The 18,431-nt window shown below is 36.5% G+C and overlaps 1 protein-coding gene across 50 annotated transcripts in view; it reads left to right on the plus strand.

Moving 5' to 3' along the window:
* The first annotated feature begins 461 nt into the window (after positions 1–461).
* The window catches only part of LOC114272108 (uncharacterized), a 34,032-nt gene continuing 16,062 nt past the window's right edge, over positions 462–18,431 (plus strand). For 4 of the 50 annotated variants that reach the window (XR_014365973.1, XR_014365974.1, XM_028213779.2 and 1 more), the window contains exons 1-7: positions 494–786; positions 3,902–3,995; positions 4,102–4,143; positions 9,050–9,224; positions 11,656–11,719; positions 16,499–16,679; positions 16,803–16,853. Coding sequence is in view for 37 of the 50 variants with exons in the window: in XM_028213779.2 (XP_028069580.1) it covers positions 16,554–16,679; positions 16,803–16,853 (177 nt within the window). In the remaining 13 variants the exon portion in view is untranslated. Of the gene's footprint in view, positions 787–3,901; positions 3,996–4,078; positions 4,144–9,049; positions 9,225–9,627; positions 9,695–11,655; positions 11,720–16,498; positions 16,680–16,802; positions 16,854–18,431 lie in introns of all 50 variants that reach the window. The other 46 variants (XR_014365976.1, XR_014365977.1, XM_082924160.1 and 43 more) reach the window with 26 other exon arrangements.

Here is an 18,431-nt window from a genome sequence, read left to right on the forward strand (position 1 = left end):
TGCTCCTACACACACGATGCAACAATGTCAAGGTGTGCATTGAGATGTTTTCAATTAACAATGGTGTTTAAAATGGTAATTTCACTTAGGGATAAAATTGTAATAAAATTAAATATCATTAAGTGTGTGTATTGAGGGAATTAGGTGTGTGTATATAGAAGCTCCCGATCCTATCCTAGGAATAGCTATGAAGATCCAATTTAAATATATGGGATTTTCCACACTTTTTTAACCCATCGGGTTAATTAAATGGTTTTTTTAAGATACCCATAGGATATGGGTCGGGAATGGGCACCCGTCCATTTCCCCATATCTGTGTTTAGGTTCTCATTCTCAATCTCAGGCCAAGTTTGGCTACAAAGAAAAAAGTACACTTATTTCATTTTTTATCTTTTTTGGGTTACATCAATCAACATCTCCTCTCTATTTTTTCTACACATAATAAAAAAAAATAAAAAAGTGCACTTATTTAGTCATCCCAAACTATCCTCGTGTCAGATTTGCACTCATTCTCATTCTCATTCTCGTTCTCACATACACCATTCGATTCTCTGTCTACCAAGTCCTTTCCTCTCTCCCCGATCTCGATCTCTCTGTAAGAATCATTGCCTACGCCTTCACGATTCTTCTTTCGTCACCAATTTTCTTGGAGAACAAATCCAGGAATTGAATTTGTTCAAGGGTTCATTCTTGTCAGCGACGGCAACGATCTCCGTCGGATTTGCGAAGGCAACGATCTAGCGGCGGCGATCTCCATCGGCGTTACCACGGTGGGTCTCCGGCGTGGTGAGTTTCTCTATCTTGTTCTCTCACGTTCTCTGCTGTATCAGAAGTGCTCACCAGTTCAAAATGTTCTGTAGTATACATATAACATTTTGTATACAACTCAATTATGTACTTCAATTATAAGTATTATAGAGAAATCAACCTAAGATTAAACAACAGAACACAACAAAATTTGAAAATGAATTCGGTTACGCTACTATATATGTAACTGTAGACATCTATATAGTATATATTTATATTTATATGATTTTTTTTTCTTATATGGGTTTGATTTGAAGACGGTGATGATTAGCTTCTTTTTGAAATTTTTGCTTCTCTGTTAAAAGAATTGTATAATTGAGTTGTTTGATGATGGGTAGGCTTGCTTGTTTGGTTGTGATGAATATGATGATGGCCTCTAATTCAAGTTGTTTGCTTCTCACGAGATATTGTTAGACTGAAATTGGTTCACTTCTAATTCAAGTTCTATTTGATTAAATTCATTCAAGTTCATGTTTAATGCTTCACTTTAAATGTAAATGATATGGAGTATTTACCTATCTGATGTGTCTATGATGCCAATGAAATGGCTGCTTTTTTTTTTTTTAATCATTAATCATTTTGACATTTGGTGTGTAGTGAATCATATTTACAATCGCATACAACAAAGCCCAGAACTAGCTGTAAAACAAATGGCTGATGTTTTTGATTCGTGTGAATTCTGTTTTCATTTTTGTGTCTGTTTTATGTGGTTATGTTGTCTGCTAAGCTCTCTGTTTGTCTATATTGTCAAAATTTGTGCCATCTCATATAGGCTTTGATTAAAAGTCTCCTCTGTTTTTGTTCTCCCCTCTTTTTGTTCTCAGCGTATGGGTTGTAATAGTTTAGTGGTCTGATTAAGTGATGCCCCTTGTCCTTTTATAATTCAAATTTATTTGTTTTATAATTCAAATTTATTTGTTCCCCTTGACTTTTAGCTGTACTAGGAGAGTCTCTTGCACTGTGAGCATGATTTTATCTATTTTTGGTTTTTATGATTCTGGGTTTTTATATACTATAATTACAAAATAATCCTAACCGTACATTACCTTACTGTATGAGAGTGTGAGAAGAGAGATAATGAGTTAAATACATAGTGAGATTGAAAGTGGAGGATGGGGAATGGAGAATGGGGAAAAATAATTAATAGGGGAATGGGGATGGGGAATTAATAACCACCCCATTGCCCTTCATTGCCATCCCTAGTCAAAAGTCTATTAATTCCTATCTATTGAAATGTTTGTATATAACCTATCTGTTGAAAAAAGTCTATCTATTGAATTTCTATCTGTTGAATTTTCTATCTATTGAATTTTTATCTGTTGTACATTTGTCTAAATTTTTATCTATACAAATTGATTTCACACGGATTTGCACAAATTGATTTTAAATTTTTATTTTATCTGTTGAAATTGGCCTCTCTCTAAATGAAATCCATTTCTCTCTCTCTCTCTCTCTCTCTCCTCCGTCTTTCTCTATCACCATTTCTCTCAATCCAAACTGGGTTTGGGTTTCCTTCTCTCCGCAGCATACAATGCAATCATAGAAAGGCTAATTTCTTCAAACACAGACAACACTAAAGAACACAAAGAGACATAAATGTTATTTATTGAAACTAACATTTCTATTATTCTATTCAAGAGCCTTGTCAAATAGAGAGAGAAAATGAACCTATGGCCCTTGGTCCTAGGAAAATTGAAGATAACAGATAAAGAAAGAAAACAGATAGAGAAAGAAAGAATTGATGGTTGGAGAGCGACAGATCTGAGGAAAGGGCATGTGAGAGCGCAACGAATCTGAGGAGAAGGGGTGAGGAAGCGACGCATCGTGTTGGCTTACAACCATTTATCTCATCAAAAAATCGCCTTTGCCATTTGAGGTCACATCCCAACTCTCCTTACTCTGCCTCCTCTTCATCTGAACTCACAATATTGATGGTACTCTTCAAGTTCTAAGCATCACCATAAGCCAAGAAAAATCAAATGAGGGTATAAGATTTGCTTGAGAAGAGCTCCGGCGATAATGATGACTTTGGTGATGTCGTCTCCGGCGACAATGAGGAGGGCTGCAAGGTTGCCGATAGTGCCCGAAAAGGGTGGCGGAGCTTTGGTGCTGCTGTGAGAGAGAAAGAAAGAAGAAAAAATGGATTTGTAGAGAGAGGGTGAGAATGTGAAGAAGGAAGAATTTCTACAGATAACTACTATCCTTATAGACCTAAACAAATTATACATTGTCCTTATGAATCCAAACAAAAGGAGCGTGGATCTAAGACCTTGAAAGTTTATAAAAATAATTTATAAACTGAGCACCCTAAAAAATGCTGTAATTTTTTTTATCCAACTAACTAACACATAAATTGGAATTTTTTTTATTCAATTTTTTTTTTAATCTGTTAATCTTGGAGGATGACATCATCATGATAATATCGACCAGCACAAACACAAGTTATGAAATGCATATTGCATAACCTCCCCCTTTTTTTTTTGCTAATTATGAAACGGAAGCTTTAGATGACTGTCACTGATTAGCATGCTATTTATCTTACATTGATATTAATGGAATGGTTAAAGCCTTTTAATGCTTGCTTCTTCCCTAAACCATAAACCCTATCCCCTAATCCCTAACCCCTAAACCCTAACCCTAAACTCTAAACCCCCTAAACCCTAACCCCTAAACACTAAACCCTCAATCCTAAACCCTAAACCTAAAACCCTAAACCCTAAATCCAAAACCCAAAACCCTAAAATCCTAAAATCCTAAACCCTAAACCCTAGAGTGGTACGGATTGATGTGGATCGGTGTGGTTTTAGCTGGTTGGACTGTATTTTGCACAGCCCTAGGGATGGGTATGGCTGTACGCGTACTAAGTACGACAAAAATGCATCGAGTATGTTTTATATGATATGTAGAAGCTTGGTTTGTGATAACTACATTTTTAGGTACACTGAGGTAAAAAACAAGATATTCAACAATTGTAAGGGTATCGAAGCAATTTTTTTTGTCAATTTTAAGAAATTAAATAACTTGGGTTCTTTTGTAATAATAAAAACACAACACAAATTTAAATTGTTTATTGTTTTGATTCGATTATATCTAGCGAAGAACACAGTCGACGAGTTCGAAGAAAGAACACAGTCGACGATTGAACTCTCCTTCGAACGTGTTGGTCGACGGCAAAGCTCAATGTTCCTGTGAGTTTCTCTTGGTTCCTCTTCTTCGATCCTTCAACTTCTTCTTCGATTCTTCTTTCTCTTTCTTTGATTTTTTTTTCCAGATTTTTTTCCTCTTTTTTCGCAGCAAACAACCAGATCTGTCCAACGTCTGATTTTTCTTGTTTCGGTGAGTTTTCTTACCTGCTCTTGTAGCCAATCTCCTCTTCTTTGATTATCTTCTTCTTTGATTATTGTTTTTCTGATCTGTCCAAAATTTGATTTTTTTTTTCTTTTTTCTTTTGATATAATTCTATAGTAGACACAATCAGAATTATATAAAATAAAGGATAAAAAAAATTTAAAATCTAAGAAAACAAGATTAAGGAACATTTAAATTTAGGGTTCATAAACTGATTCTGATGTATTTATTTCATTGTAATTACTTTCATAATATTGGTGGTTTTAAATTGTTACTTGAATATTTGAAAATTTATATACTCGAATGAAGTGAAAGAATTCACAAATTATTTTGGTTTTGTAATTTCTCTTTTTAATTATGATGTTAAAATTTTAATTTGTATGTTGGATGTTTAGCTTTAAAAAAAAGGATTTGGCGTACCCAGCAGTACCCATACCCTACTTCTTTAAAGAGTTTGCTGTATCGGTGTACCTGTATCATGCCGCACCCGTACCCATGCTTCCTAGGTTTTCATACCGCTAATAAGCATAGACACGACGTGTGACTTACCGAAAAGTCAGTTTTAGAAAAATGCAGGACACAAAATATATGATTTTATATTTATTATGCCATACATAAAAGTATTTCATTCCAAGATAATATAAAAATGTAACATAACACTAATTCCTAAAGTATAAAGAAGGAAGAATTTAAAAGAATAAATTTATATATATTTTTTCTTTTTATCATTGTGTCTTCGAAGTTATTTTCTTTAAACTCATAATGTGTTTCATGCATGTCTAAGGGGTGAACATTTGTATCCCCTCAATTACCCAATGCGTGTTTAAAAATAATGACACATTTGGACGTGTCCGACAAATGTCCAGAAGTGTCCAATGATTGTCAATGCTGGACACAAACATAGACCTGAGAAATATCCGTGCTTCTTAGCCACAAATGTCAAGAAGGGTTTAGGGTTTAGAGTTTAGGCCCCATTTGTTTTGGGGTATAGAGGGAGGGATGGTAGAGGTGGGACCCATTTAATGTTGTGTTTGTTTGTAGATTTGGGAAAGGGATTGAGATGGAGTAGGGGATTAGATTGGGCCTTGGAAGGGGGATTGGGATGGTAGAGGTAGAGGTAGAGGTAGAGGTGGAGGTGGAGGTGGAGGTGGAGGTGGTATTAGAAAAATAGTCCGCCAGACTAAAAATTTTTTGCTTTATTTTTTACATGTTGGGAATATTTTTTTTTTTGAATATTAATATTTAATCTTTTGTTAAATAAATTCATTGTTTCATTTGTTTTATTTTTTTCTAGAATTTTTTTAAATTTTTTTTAAATTTTTTTTTTAATTTTTTACATGTTGGGCATTTTTTTTTGAATATTAATGTTTAATGTTTTTGTATTTTTTTATTTGTTTTATTATTTTATATAAAAATAATTTAACAATCATTAAACTAACAACTATCGTCAAAACAAGCATAATTTTACTTAATCTCCTCACTATTAATCATGTCTCGACTCAAACCCGCCCCTATAGGTTTATCGTCGTAACCGGCCAGTAATTCTTGGATCACCATAAGCCTCTGAACGGATTATCACATAATAAGGGGCTGCGGAAGCAAATATATAATATATACATAGTCCATTGAGCTGTGTAGACATACATGGAATAAAAATTTCAAAAAAACTTTATATACATACACATGACGTCACAATTACAGTAGTTACACGTCACATTCATTACAGATTTAGCCAAAAGAGTGCTTAGCCCAAAATACAGATAAACAGAAAACTTGTTCAAAATCTAAAAAGAAAACAAGTCTTATACGTCCACAAAACATGACCACATGACATTCGAAACCTCCTCGGGAGGCACAAAAGATGACTGACAAAACCAAAACTCCAGGTCATCAACTCTGAGCCTGGTCATGCGCCTGATCACCTACATACATAAGTAAATAGTGAGCGAGAGTCCAGTGAATAATAACAAGGTAAAGGGTTTAATGAACGTTGTCCATACAATTATAAAAATCAGGATTCAGTAGTTAACAAAAACAGAATTTATAGTCATGTTCAGAAATCGGAGTTCATAACAAAAACAGATTCAGAATCATATTCATAATCAGAATTTGCAATTAATCATAGGTGGTACATTCATTAGCACTAGCAGAAACAGTTGACCCATAGAGAGACGGCCATAAAAGCATATAGTTAACTCACGTGTGTGAAGACGATACAGTTGGCTCATGAGACGTACAGTTGGCCCATAAATGGGACGTATACCGAAGGATCCATAACAATTGGCTCATAAGATGTACAGTTGGCCCTAATTGGGACATAACAGAACAGATAACAGATGTCATCTAAAGCTAATGATGCCACGAATACATTTCAAAAACATTGGACAGCCATTCATTCATACAGAAAATAATATTTCAGAAAATAGATCATCTTATATCATTCAGAAAATACTTATAAATTAAACATAGCTTTACAAAGTTATTACTCACAGATGGCTCCAATAGTAGATAGACAGAACGGATAACCGGATAGCTTACGGCGCATGACCTAGACAAACATAATAGATACATTTTGAAACACACACTCATATAGTACTTAACTTACTTTATTTCGTTCGTAGTGTGTTTTTAAGGCCTATCCTCATTATTATGTTTTAATTAGGGCTTGAGGATTCCTAAGATGCAATGAGGATGCCAAAACATGCTGTGCAACACTTAGTCAAATTTGCTGAAAACAGGGTCCTCGCTCGAGCTTAGTTTCCTTCGCTCGAGCGGAGGTTTAAACATAAGGGTGGTTGTTCTAGCGCAACTTCTGTCGCTCGAGCGGTCTGTAAACTTAGCAAAAAGTATTGGTTGCTTGATTTTTCCACTCGATGCACGCTCGACGGTCGCTCTAGCGTGAGACTGAGGTTTCGCTCGAGCGCAACTCTGGTCGCTCGAGCGATCTGCAAAACTTGTAAACTTTTGGGAGCATGCAATTTACGTTTAAGCCAACTTTTGGTCGCTTGAGCGGAAGTGCAAAACAAAGAGTGGTCGCTCGAGCGCAGGTTTTGTTGCTCGAGCGGAGAAGCAGAATTCTGAAATTTCCAAATTTGCTTCCAACCTTCAAAACTCAAATTCAAAGTCTCAAAATGCAACCTTAGGGCCCCAAAACTTAAGGAAATATGTGTAAACTTGCAAAACATTGAGAATTCAAATTCATTTCACAAGATCAAAGCCCAAAAACATGCTTATTGTGCAAATTCAAACCCAAAACTTTGAAACATAACGTGTAAGTAATGAATTGAGTTCAAAGCTTCCAAATCATAATCAACCAAGGTAAATTGATGGAAAACATGATAAATTCTCAAAACTAAGGTAGAATTGGGACATGCATGTGAGAATTTTTAACAATTAAACTCAAAATGTAAGAAAATATGCATGCATGCATGCATGGAATGCTCTCGAATTCCTTAATTTAAGCTCAATTCTCATGAATAAACACCTCATTCTCTAGAATTCTTGCACTAAAGTCTTGAATACAAAGTTTAAGGTCCAAATTCTTATCTAAAGTCTTGAATTCACGAGTGTAGAAGCTTAAACTCCCAAATTCTCTTCAATTCTCCAACAATTCCTAGCAACTCTCCCTTTTTCTAACATTTGATCTCAATTTTCTTCCTTCTCTCTCTCTTCCACGTTTTTGAGCTCAAAGATGAGGGAATGAGAGTGTAAAGTGAAATCAAGGGTTTACTTGTGCCTTATATAGGCTTGATTAGTGGTACTTCATTAGTGACTAATTAATTTACATTATTTATTCTAATTATTTTGGTTTTGAATCGAGTTCCAATTAATCTTACCATAAATTTCTAAAAATCCTAAATAACACGTAATTTCAGTCAATTTTATTATCGGATGCCGATACAGCCTCTAATTCGCAGAACAAAACATAAATACAAACATATATTCCTACAGCAGACAGATATAAACATAAATAATGCAACACACATGCAATTAACACAGAATTTCCCTTTAATTACGTATTAGGCATCCTTAATCGTGGTTTAACAGTTAATCAAAGGTCAGGGTTGTTACAAATTCCCTCACTATGAATCTCCTCCATTCTATCTCTGAAAACAAACGGAGCCCTAAGGTTTAGGGTTTAGGATTTAAGGTTTAGGATCTAGGATCTAGGGGTTAGGGTTTAGTGTAGTGACACGGGTTAGGATTTAGGGTTTAGGGTTTAACGTTTAGTGTAGTGGGCCTAGGCCTTAGACTCTAAAGTCTAAATTTTAAATCTTAAACCCTAAACGCTAATCCCTAAACCCTAAATCTTAAAATGCTAAAAAATTCTAAATCCTAAACTCTAAACCTTAAATCCTAAAGTCCTAATCTTAAAACCCCTAACAACTAAAATCACTAAACCAATGAAAACCCAAAACCCTAAATCTCTTAACCCGAAATTTCAAATCCCAAACCCAAAATCATAAACTCTAAACCCAAATGTGAAACCCCCAACCCTAATCGTTAAATTATTAACTATATATTTTATTACATCTTTTTTAATTTTAGGAAAATGTTTGGGATCCTCTTTGAGGATGACCCCCACACTCTCAAAGTGATCTTGACCCTTCATGTATGTGTGGGGCCCACTCATATATGTATAGAATCCACATCATGAGTGGTTCAGATTTGTGGGGATTTTATGGGGGTGGGAGTCTCAATCATTGCTCTTAATTTTGCGACCTAAACAAGTAAAATAGATTTTTTTTTTTCAAATTCTTTAAATAATTAAAAATTAAAATTGTTGGACTAATCCACAATTCACACTATTTAATATTTATGTGTTATTTATTTATTTAACCTAAAACCATAACGCTCCTTCACCTCCTCCGCTCACCGCCGTTCTCCCATACAGCACCGTCACGGCCATCTTCTTCCACCATCGTGGCCCATCCGCCACTGCCGGCAACCAGCACCACCATTGCCGTCCTTTGCCATCAGTATCCCCTCTTTCTCTATATATATACACCACTGTCATAGCCGTCATTCTCCACCAACGCTGTCCTCTTTGACCACCGCAGCTCTCACAGGTATCTCTCTCTCTCTCTCTCTCCCTCTATATATATATATATATACACTGCATTTCTAGTCTAATATATTCTGAGATTTTTATAATATTTTGTTTCCCTTCTCTGTACATGTGTACATGTCGATGAAAATGTAGAGCTTAGATCTTGTTCGTAACAATTCCTTTCTTTTGCTTTGCAATCATCTCAATCTATGTAAATATGTTGCTGATTTGCTTCCTATGAATTGACAATTGCTCTGTTTTTTTGTTCTTCTGTTCTCAATTTTCCCATGAATTGACACTTGTGGGTGATTAGGGGTTATGGTTGAGTTATATTTGATTTTGAAGTTATGATCATCTATATTATGTGTTTGCATGGTACATCATATGGGAATGTTGATACTAAGAAAATATTTGGGCAACAGGATTTGGTTTTCAAGTAACGACCCAGTATACCTTTGATTTGGGAGCTTGCACATCAGTGAGATTTTGGTAAATCATTGAACCTGAATTAATTGATGTTTGATAAGTAAAAGAGTGGTAGAAGCTAGTTCATTGTTCAAATGTAGATGTACAGTATTTGTATTTGGTGTTGCAATTGTTGTCTTATTTTATCTAGTGAGTGGGATCTACTAGGTAGGACATGATGACAATTCCTCATTAGAGAATGATGGTGCCAATTCTTTACTGAGAGACCTTCTCCTCCGTTTTCCCTTTTGGCTGAGTAATTTTGTGGGGGGAATAACATATATAGTGCAAAACAAATCATGTGGAGATGGGAGGGGAGGAAATATGGTTATTGTTAGAGAACTCATGGTTTTGGCGCAATAATGTTATTGTCGATTTTGGATTCGGTAGTAATTACAATCCGTTGTTCGAACTTGGTCCGTGGAGTGATTGGGTAATTTGTACTTTAAAGATTTAGTTGTATTAATTCATTAAATTTAAGAGTGACAAGTTAGCATATGAAAGACTAGGATAATTTAAGGCGTACGACTTATGGGATATTTGGATAACAATATTTTAATTGTTAGTTGGGTGGGTGCACTCATTTATTAATGATATTTTGTTGATGGATTGAGGAATAATTGTGCAGTTGATTAGTTAAATGTGTGCAAGATTCAGTGTACTAAGTACTTGAGGTCTAAGAAGATAGAAGTTAGAATTGTGTTTATCAGACATAGGTGTGACTTCGAGGTTTTGAGAGTCGTTGTCTTGCATGGGTATTGAACTTTAAATTTGAGAATGTGATCATTCAAGTCTCTTAAACATAAGAAGTTAATAATTTTTATTTGAGTGTGCAACGGAAGCATGTCTATTGAGTTTCAAGGTATTAAGGATGGTAAACTTCGAGACAAAATTTTTAAGAGGGGAGAGTGTGATATCCCGACACAAAATAATACATTATTAAATTATTATATTTTGGTGGGTGAAGTAATAGTAGATAGCATATAATAGAATTTGAGTACATTGGTTTGGAGTGTCAACGGAAAGTAATGGTACGTCGAATATATCACATGATAAGATGGCATGTTTGGGTGGCTAAATTATATGCACATGAGTGCATGTGAGCAATTAATTTGAAATATAATTATTAAGAAAAATTAAGTAAGTAAATAAATGTGGAAGAATATAATAGGTGGTGAGAAGAATAAGGAATGTATGAATACAATGAAATAGTTTAATAGGATGGATAAGAAATTGAATTATGTTTTAATGTTTTTAGTTGTAAATGGATATTTATTGGTGTCTTCAAGGAACGAGTAAGACGCGAGTGAGAAGGTAAATCAAGAGAGAATTAAGGAATAAAAAATGGGAACAGTGGATTTGATTTTGTTGATTACAAAAGGTGCTATTGTAATTTTAGTTAAAAAGGGAAGCAATGGAATCCACTCAGGGTAATCTAGTGGTTTAAAGGCTTGTTGTATATGCTAAATTCAATCATGGATCCCTCGAACAAGAATGTAGTTTAGAATTACTTAGGCTTTGTTGTTTTTGCTTAACTAGAGTACTAGCGAAGTGTAAGTTGGGGTTATCCTGTTTGAGGGTGATGGGGATTTTCGTTTAACTTCAGACTTGGATGTTCTTATTTGAGGATTAATGAGACCTTTAATAATGTAGGACAATTGAATTGCTCTTCTTGTGTTGGGGTAAAATGTATGTGTTAATTTCCTGTTTATTGGTAGCTAGTTAAGAATTATGTTACTGTGAACCTATGGTTATAAGTGTGAAAATACTTTGCTAGTCGGGGTGGGAATTCTCTTGGATGTTGGATTACCAAAACAGAGGATGGTTACATAGTTACCATAATGCCATAGTTTTATAGACATATTTTTGTTTTTCAGTGCAATTTCTTGGGATTCATTTTTTTCTTATAAGTTCTCTCTTTGATTCTCATAATAACTTGCTTAGCATTTTGTGTTTGTATGCTAACATGAATTTACTTTATCCAGAGGATTTAGGCATTCTGCAGCATGGATTTCGCCATGTTGACAATATCACAAAATTAGAAAGAAGGTAATCATTAACCCTATTTATGTGGTGACTATGTTTTATAACAAAATAATTTATAAAACACTTTTATAAGCCTCTAGGCGTGAGATGCAGAGGAGGGAGGGAGAGAGAAAGAGGGGTTTGGTAGCAGGGAGGATGTTGGAATTAAGAAATAGTGATATTATAATTATGGTAGTGTTGGAATTAGGAAATAGTGAGATTGTAATTAGAGTAGTGTGTATAAAATCTGTGATTATGTCCATCACACATTTAATGCATTTTTTTATCTTCGTTTCCTATTTTGTTCGTTTCCTATTTTGTAATATTGTTTTATTATAAATTCAAGGCTCTACTTCATTCATAGGTAAGTCAAAATAATTCTTTTCATCCTTTTTGGTATCAGAGCCAAAACACAAAAACCTTAGACCACCCCCTCCTCGCTCTCGGCCCCTGTTCTTCACTGTCCAGTAGTTTCTTCATCTTCTTTCTTCTTGCTCCAGTAGCCAACGGACCACCTCTCCCCTCTAGACCACCCGACAGCCTAACCCGCTACTCCTAGACCACCCGAAACCACTTACCCACCCTTCTATACCCCTCGGCAAGACTGTATTACACCTGCCGAGGGCTTTACTGCTGTTGACCAGGTCTCATCTTGGCCTAGAGTACTTCGACATCCTCTTTAGGGTGGTCTGAACCCCTTTTTTCTCTGTTCTCCAGGATATAGCGTTGATGCTTTAAGCACTTTTCTGGACCTCTTTTTGCCTTTTCTTTTTGTGGGCTACCAGATTTATTCGGTAGCATTTAGCTGTTGAGTTTTTTCCCGCTTTTCTGGTTTACTCGGACTGTATTGCTGTATTGCTATCTATTTCAACCCTCATCATCTCCCTATGGATAACTCATCTTATACCATTCCTACTGAGGTATCTACTACGGTCTCCACCAAACCTGTGCCTGTTCTAAGTACTAATTTTTCTCTTTCCTATCACACTCCTATTCATTGTATTACGAGTGTGGTGTTGGATGGGAAAATTTTTGATGCTTGGAGCCGTTCCCTTAAACTCTATCTTGGGGGAAAGGGAAAGACTCATTGGCTTTTATCTACTATTACCCTGCCAGCTATGACAGACCCTATACGTGCTCAGTGGGATATTGATAACTGCACTATATTGGGATGGATGTTCAATTCCATGGAAGATCGAATTTATCATATGTTTCTTTATTGCGATACAGTTTTGAGGTTTTGGCAAGCATTGTCACAGGTGTACGCTCATGCTCACAATGATGCACGTATCTTCGAGCTTTACTAGGATATAGCACGAGCCTCTCAATCCTCTCTTGGCCGTTCTGTAGCTGAATTCTTTGGATATCTTCAGACGGAACTTGCTTAATATGAGCCTTTGACTAACCTTCCACTAGAAGCAGCCTCCATTGTGTCCAAGGGGCTTGCCGGACAACACACTTATCAGTTTCTCATGGGTTTAAACTATGAATTTGAATCTCTTTGAATTCAAATTCTAAACACATCACCTATGCCATCTCTTTATAAGGCTTTTGCCAGTATTGACAGTGATGAGCGTTGTCGGCAATTGGTTTAGCCTAGTGTTCCTTCAGTCCCTCTAGTTTTAGCAGATCAGATAGCTCTTGCTATGAGTGCTGGTTCTCGAAGTTCCATTGGTTCTGTTACTTGTCATCATTGTGGTGCGCATGGACACCCGTTACTTCAAACTTCATCTTGAGTTGAGGCCTGCCCTTTTCGTCCTTGTGGTCCTGCTCCATGTGGTTCTGGCTTTGCTCGCACTGCTATGTTGGTGGAAGTTACTCTTGCTTTTGAGTCTCCTAATGTCCCTAACCTACAACATAGCTACAGACTCATATTGGTCAACTTCAAACTCAACTTGGGTCCCTCACCATTGGTTCTCTTGGTCCATCATCCTCTACTGCCACCCTTGCTACAGGTTCTTTTACTGCTTTCCGTGTTCGGTCTGCTAGTCCTTCATGGATTTTGGGGCTAATGATCATATGATTGGTGTGCTTTCTCTTCTTTCCTGTCCTGAACCCTCCACTTGTGCCCAATCTGTGTGTCTTGCTGATTGTTCTTGCTCTTCTGTCCAACATAAGGGTGTTGTGTCTTTATCCCCTGATATCACTTTATTTTCTATGTTGCATGTTTCCAAGTTTGCTTATAATCTCTTATTTGTTAGTCGTCTTGCCAAAACCTTTAATTGCGCTATCATCTTCTTACCTTCTTCATATCTTTTACTGGACCTGAGTTCGCAGGGGATTTTTGGCAGGGGATATGAGTGCGACGGGTCATTCTACTTTGGGGATCCACCGGACCAACCTTCTTCGACTTTAGCTAGTTTTTAGGTGTCTGTTTTGCTTCCTTCTATATCTTGTGTTTTGCGTGTTCTAACTTTAGAGTTATGGCACGCCTGTATGGGTCATGTTAACGTTCAATATTTATGTCAACTTTTCCCTTTATTAAATAAAGTTTGCAAGGATTCTAAATTTCATTGGGTTACTCGTGAGTTGTCTAAACATATCCGTACTAGTTATATACCACATGTGACACGGGCCCTAGTGCTTTTGACTTTATTCATTCTGATGTTTGGGGTCCCTCTCCCGTTCTTGCTTTTTCGGGTCATCGTTATTATGTGACTTTTATTGATTATCACACTAGGTGCACTTGGGTCTATTTACTTCACCGCAAGTCTGATGTGTTTCCCATCTTCATTAAGTTTTTGCAAATGGTTAAGACCTAATTTTGTACAGTTGTTAGGAACATCCACTCTGATAATGGTGGGGAATACATCTCCAACGATTTTCGTTCCCACCTTAATCGAACGGGTATTCTTCAACAACTTTCATGTCCTTGGACCCTTGAACAAAATAGTGTAACCGAACGTAAAAATCGTCATATTATGTCTGTTGTACGTTGTCTTCTTCGTGGTATGCATGTGCCAAAGTCTTATTGGCACATGGTTGTTCTTACTGCAGTCTATCTCATTAATAGGACTCCTAGTCGTGTGTTACATGGCCTTACACCATTTCATATTCTTATGCCTAATACTATCTTTTTTCCTCTTTTATCTTGTGTTTTTGGGTGGACATGTTTTGTTTAGGACCGGCATCCCATTCGCATTAAGTTAAATGACAAGTTTATTCATTGTGTTTTTTTGGAGTATTCTTCCATGTCTAAAGGATATAAATGTTTTGATCGTGTCTCATCACTTTCGTCACACTCTGGATGTGATTTTTTTGTGAGGATCCTCTTTTTTTTAGTCCTAACCCCCCATTGCCAAGCTTACATCTCTTCGTCTACTTATCTCCCTTGCAGCATCCCATTCTTGGCCCCCTTTATCAGCTTGATGCCAATAATGCCTTCCTATATGGAAATCTTCTTGAGACGATTTATATGGCCCCTCCTCCTGGTTTTTGAGCTGAGAGGAAGTATTTAGGGAAAGTATGTCGACTATGCAAGTCTTTGTATGGCTTGAAGCAGTCTCCACAAGCTTGGTTTGGTCGTTTTAGCTCAGTCATCATCTCCATGGGCTTTGTTCAGTGCCATGATTTAGACCATATGTGCTTCAACTGTCGTAATTCTACAGGTCAGTGTATAGTCTTGTTGGTTTATGTGAATGATATCATTCTCACCGACGATGACTCTATTGGCATTGATCAAGTAAAACGGGATTTGGGACACACCTTTGATATTAAGGATTTGGGAAATCTCAAGTATTTTCTAGGATTGAGGTGGCTCTCTCATGGCAGGGGATTTCCTTATCTCAAAGGAAGTACACTCTTGACGTACTTAAGGATACTTTTATGTTGGGGTGTAAACCTGCTTCTACTCCTATGGATCCCATTGTCAAGCTCACATCAGAGTCTGGCGAATTACTAGAGAACCTAGGCATATATCAGCGTCTTGTTGGGCGTCTTATCTATCTGACCAATACTAGACCTGACTTGACATTTGCAGTTAGTGTGGTTAGCCAGTTCATGCATGCACCTCGTACAGAGCATCTTGATGCGGTTCATCACATCTTGAGATATTTGAAGACCTCTCTTGGCTTGGGACTGTTCTTCACTACTGATCCTCAATCTGGACTCTCCTGTTTTACTAATGCTGACTATGCAGGATCTAGAACGGATAGGCGTTCTACTTCTAGCTTATGTACTTTTTATGGTGATCATCTTACATCATGGAAAAGTAAGAAGCAAGCAGTTGTTTCTAGGTTTTTTGCAGAAGTTGAGTTAGGGCTATGGCACAAGGCACTTGTGAGATTCTATGGCTACGTTCTATTTTGGTAGAGTTGAGATTTGAGGAGACTGCTCCAGTGTCTTTGTTTTGTGACAAGTAGTCTGCCATCATACTGTCTTTTGATTCTGTCCTACATGAGCGTACTAAGCATATAGAGGTTGATATACATTTCATTCGAGAGAAGGTTCAGATTAGTGTTGGGAGACCATCCTTTGTCTCTTCTTTTGAGCAGTTAGCAGATATGTTCACCAAGTTTGTAGGCCCAACATTACTCTAGCCATCTATAAGCAAACTGCGTTTATTGAATATTTTCACACCAACTTAAGGGGGGAGTGTTGGAATTAGGAAATAGTGATATTATAATTATGGTAGTGTTGGAATTAGGAAATAGTGATATTATAATTAGGGTAGTGTGTATGAAATCTGTGATTATGTCAATCACAGATTTAATGCTTTTTTTTTTATCTTCGTTTCCTATTTTGTTCGTTTCCTATTTTGTAATATTATTTCATTATAAATAAAACGCTCTACCTCATTCATAGGTAAGCCAAAACAATTCTTTTCATCCTTTTGAGGAGTGGTGCAATCGATTCAAAGATGGGGACGAGAGAGGTTTACGAAGAGAAGTTGAGGTCCGGCAACCTCTACCATGACCCAACCATGAACCCGGGCTTAGGTTCGCCTCGATGCCCTCGCTGTCTCTCTCTGTTAAACCCTAATGTGGTACTCTTTCTATCTCTCACTCTATGTATGCATACATATATGCATAGTACTTGTTTTCTGAGATGCTCTTTTGAGTGCTTACTGTGGATTTCTGTTTCCATCCCCCCCCTCCAAAATAACCAGGACAATGGTGAATGGGCCATCACTTCAGTACTACATGATGCTACAGCTGTGGTAAGTTATCTAATTCTCATATGTATGTATGTATGTATGCGCATCATAGATGTCAAAATCATATTTGTCAATTTACAATATCTATAAACATCTAAATTATGTATTCAAATATATTTCAATTTTGGGATGCATTTTTCAATCAATAATTTGAGTTGAGCTCTTTAGGTTATAATATTTGTGGGTTTGGGAATGACTTTACACCCCTAGGTGGCTGGACCCCTTTCCAGATGCAATCAATGAATTTGGATCCTAGAGCTCCTGTTTGTTTGCATAGGTCAAATTCATTTTTTATTAATATAACTTCAAATGCAAAATCTAGGATACTTTTCTCTTGCTGATCGGATCTGTGGTTCATCCTTGTTTCCTTATCCTGGTTTACTTGCTTTTGATTCAATTTGATGTTTGGTTGATGAGTCTGGACTGGTGCTCTGTTTCTTTTGTGATGAGGTTCATGTAAAGGGCTAAATGTTTTTGGCATTATGGTCCCTTATGGGTTAAACTAGTTCAGGTTTTGTCTTTTGCTGAAATTAGTTGGTTTGGCTCTCTTTAGTCTTTTATAGGTGTGTTATTGTTGTTTTTGTGGGTTTGCTTTCGTCAGGAGTGCAATTGTGTACCTTGTTTCTTGGTACTCATAACCTTGCAATGGCTAGATCTTTTAGGGAGGATAGCTCAGCCTTTATCAAAGCTTGGATGCTATGTAGATGATGTGTGCAGCAGATGCACTTTACGTGAGTGGGATTGGAAATGGTCTGAGCAGTGGTTGATTTCAGTATGAATCTTCATCGTGGTTTTTTCAGGGCTGAACTTTTTTGAGATAGGTCCACATCTTTTCTAACTGGTGTGGGCATTTTCCTGCTTGGTTTAGAATTTTGTGATCCAGTTGAAATTTTTGTAATGTGCTATTTTATCATTTGTGTGACTTTCATGGTTGGATGAGTATAGTGCATTTGGTGGGATGAAGATCCTATTGTCTACATGTATAGTAGAGGCATTTGTTGGTTGCTGTTTAAGTTCTTATTTATCCTATATTACATGGACTCTTCAAAATAAATCAAATACCCGTGTCAGACACCCGACACTCAGACAAAGATATTGGACATGTGTCGAATACATTTCAATGGACACTTCTTATATAATTGTATATAACACTATTATTATATGTACATAAACCAAACCAAACCAAACCAAGCCTTGCCTTAAGTTCCATCATGTGGGGACTATTATTATATGCACATATTCATGTATAATCGCTATAATGGTCTTTTTGACACGGTAAGTTACATATGTTACCATTTTATCTCACATACTTGATTAAAAATATAAAAAGATGACATTTCTTTTTCTTTTTTTTTTTGCCTAGTCCGTGTATCTTTAAATTTATGGTTTGATAAGTCCGACCTCTAGATACATACCCGTACCGGAGTCCATGTAACATTGATTTTATCAGGGCAGTGCGTTTTTAATTACTTCTTTGTCTAGCCTTCTGTGCTTTGAGTAGAAATTATTTTGGGTAGGCTAGGTCTGTGTGGCTATCTTAGAGAGTTGTATGTTTCTCTCTTGAAGAGAGTGTAGGCCCTT

Source organism: Camellia sinensis, chromosome 4 (genome assembly GCF_055761805.1).
Source record: "Camellia sinensis isolate YWXY chromosome 4, ASM5576180v1, whole genome shotgun sequence".
Lineage (NCBI taxonomy): Eukaryota > Viridiplantae > Streptophyta > Magnoliopsida > Ericales > Theaceae > Camellia > Camellia sinensis.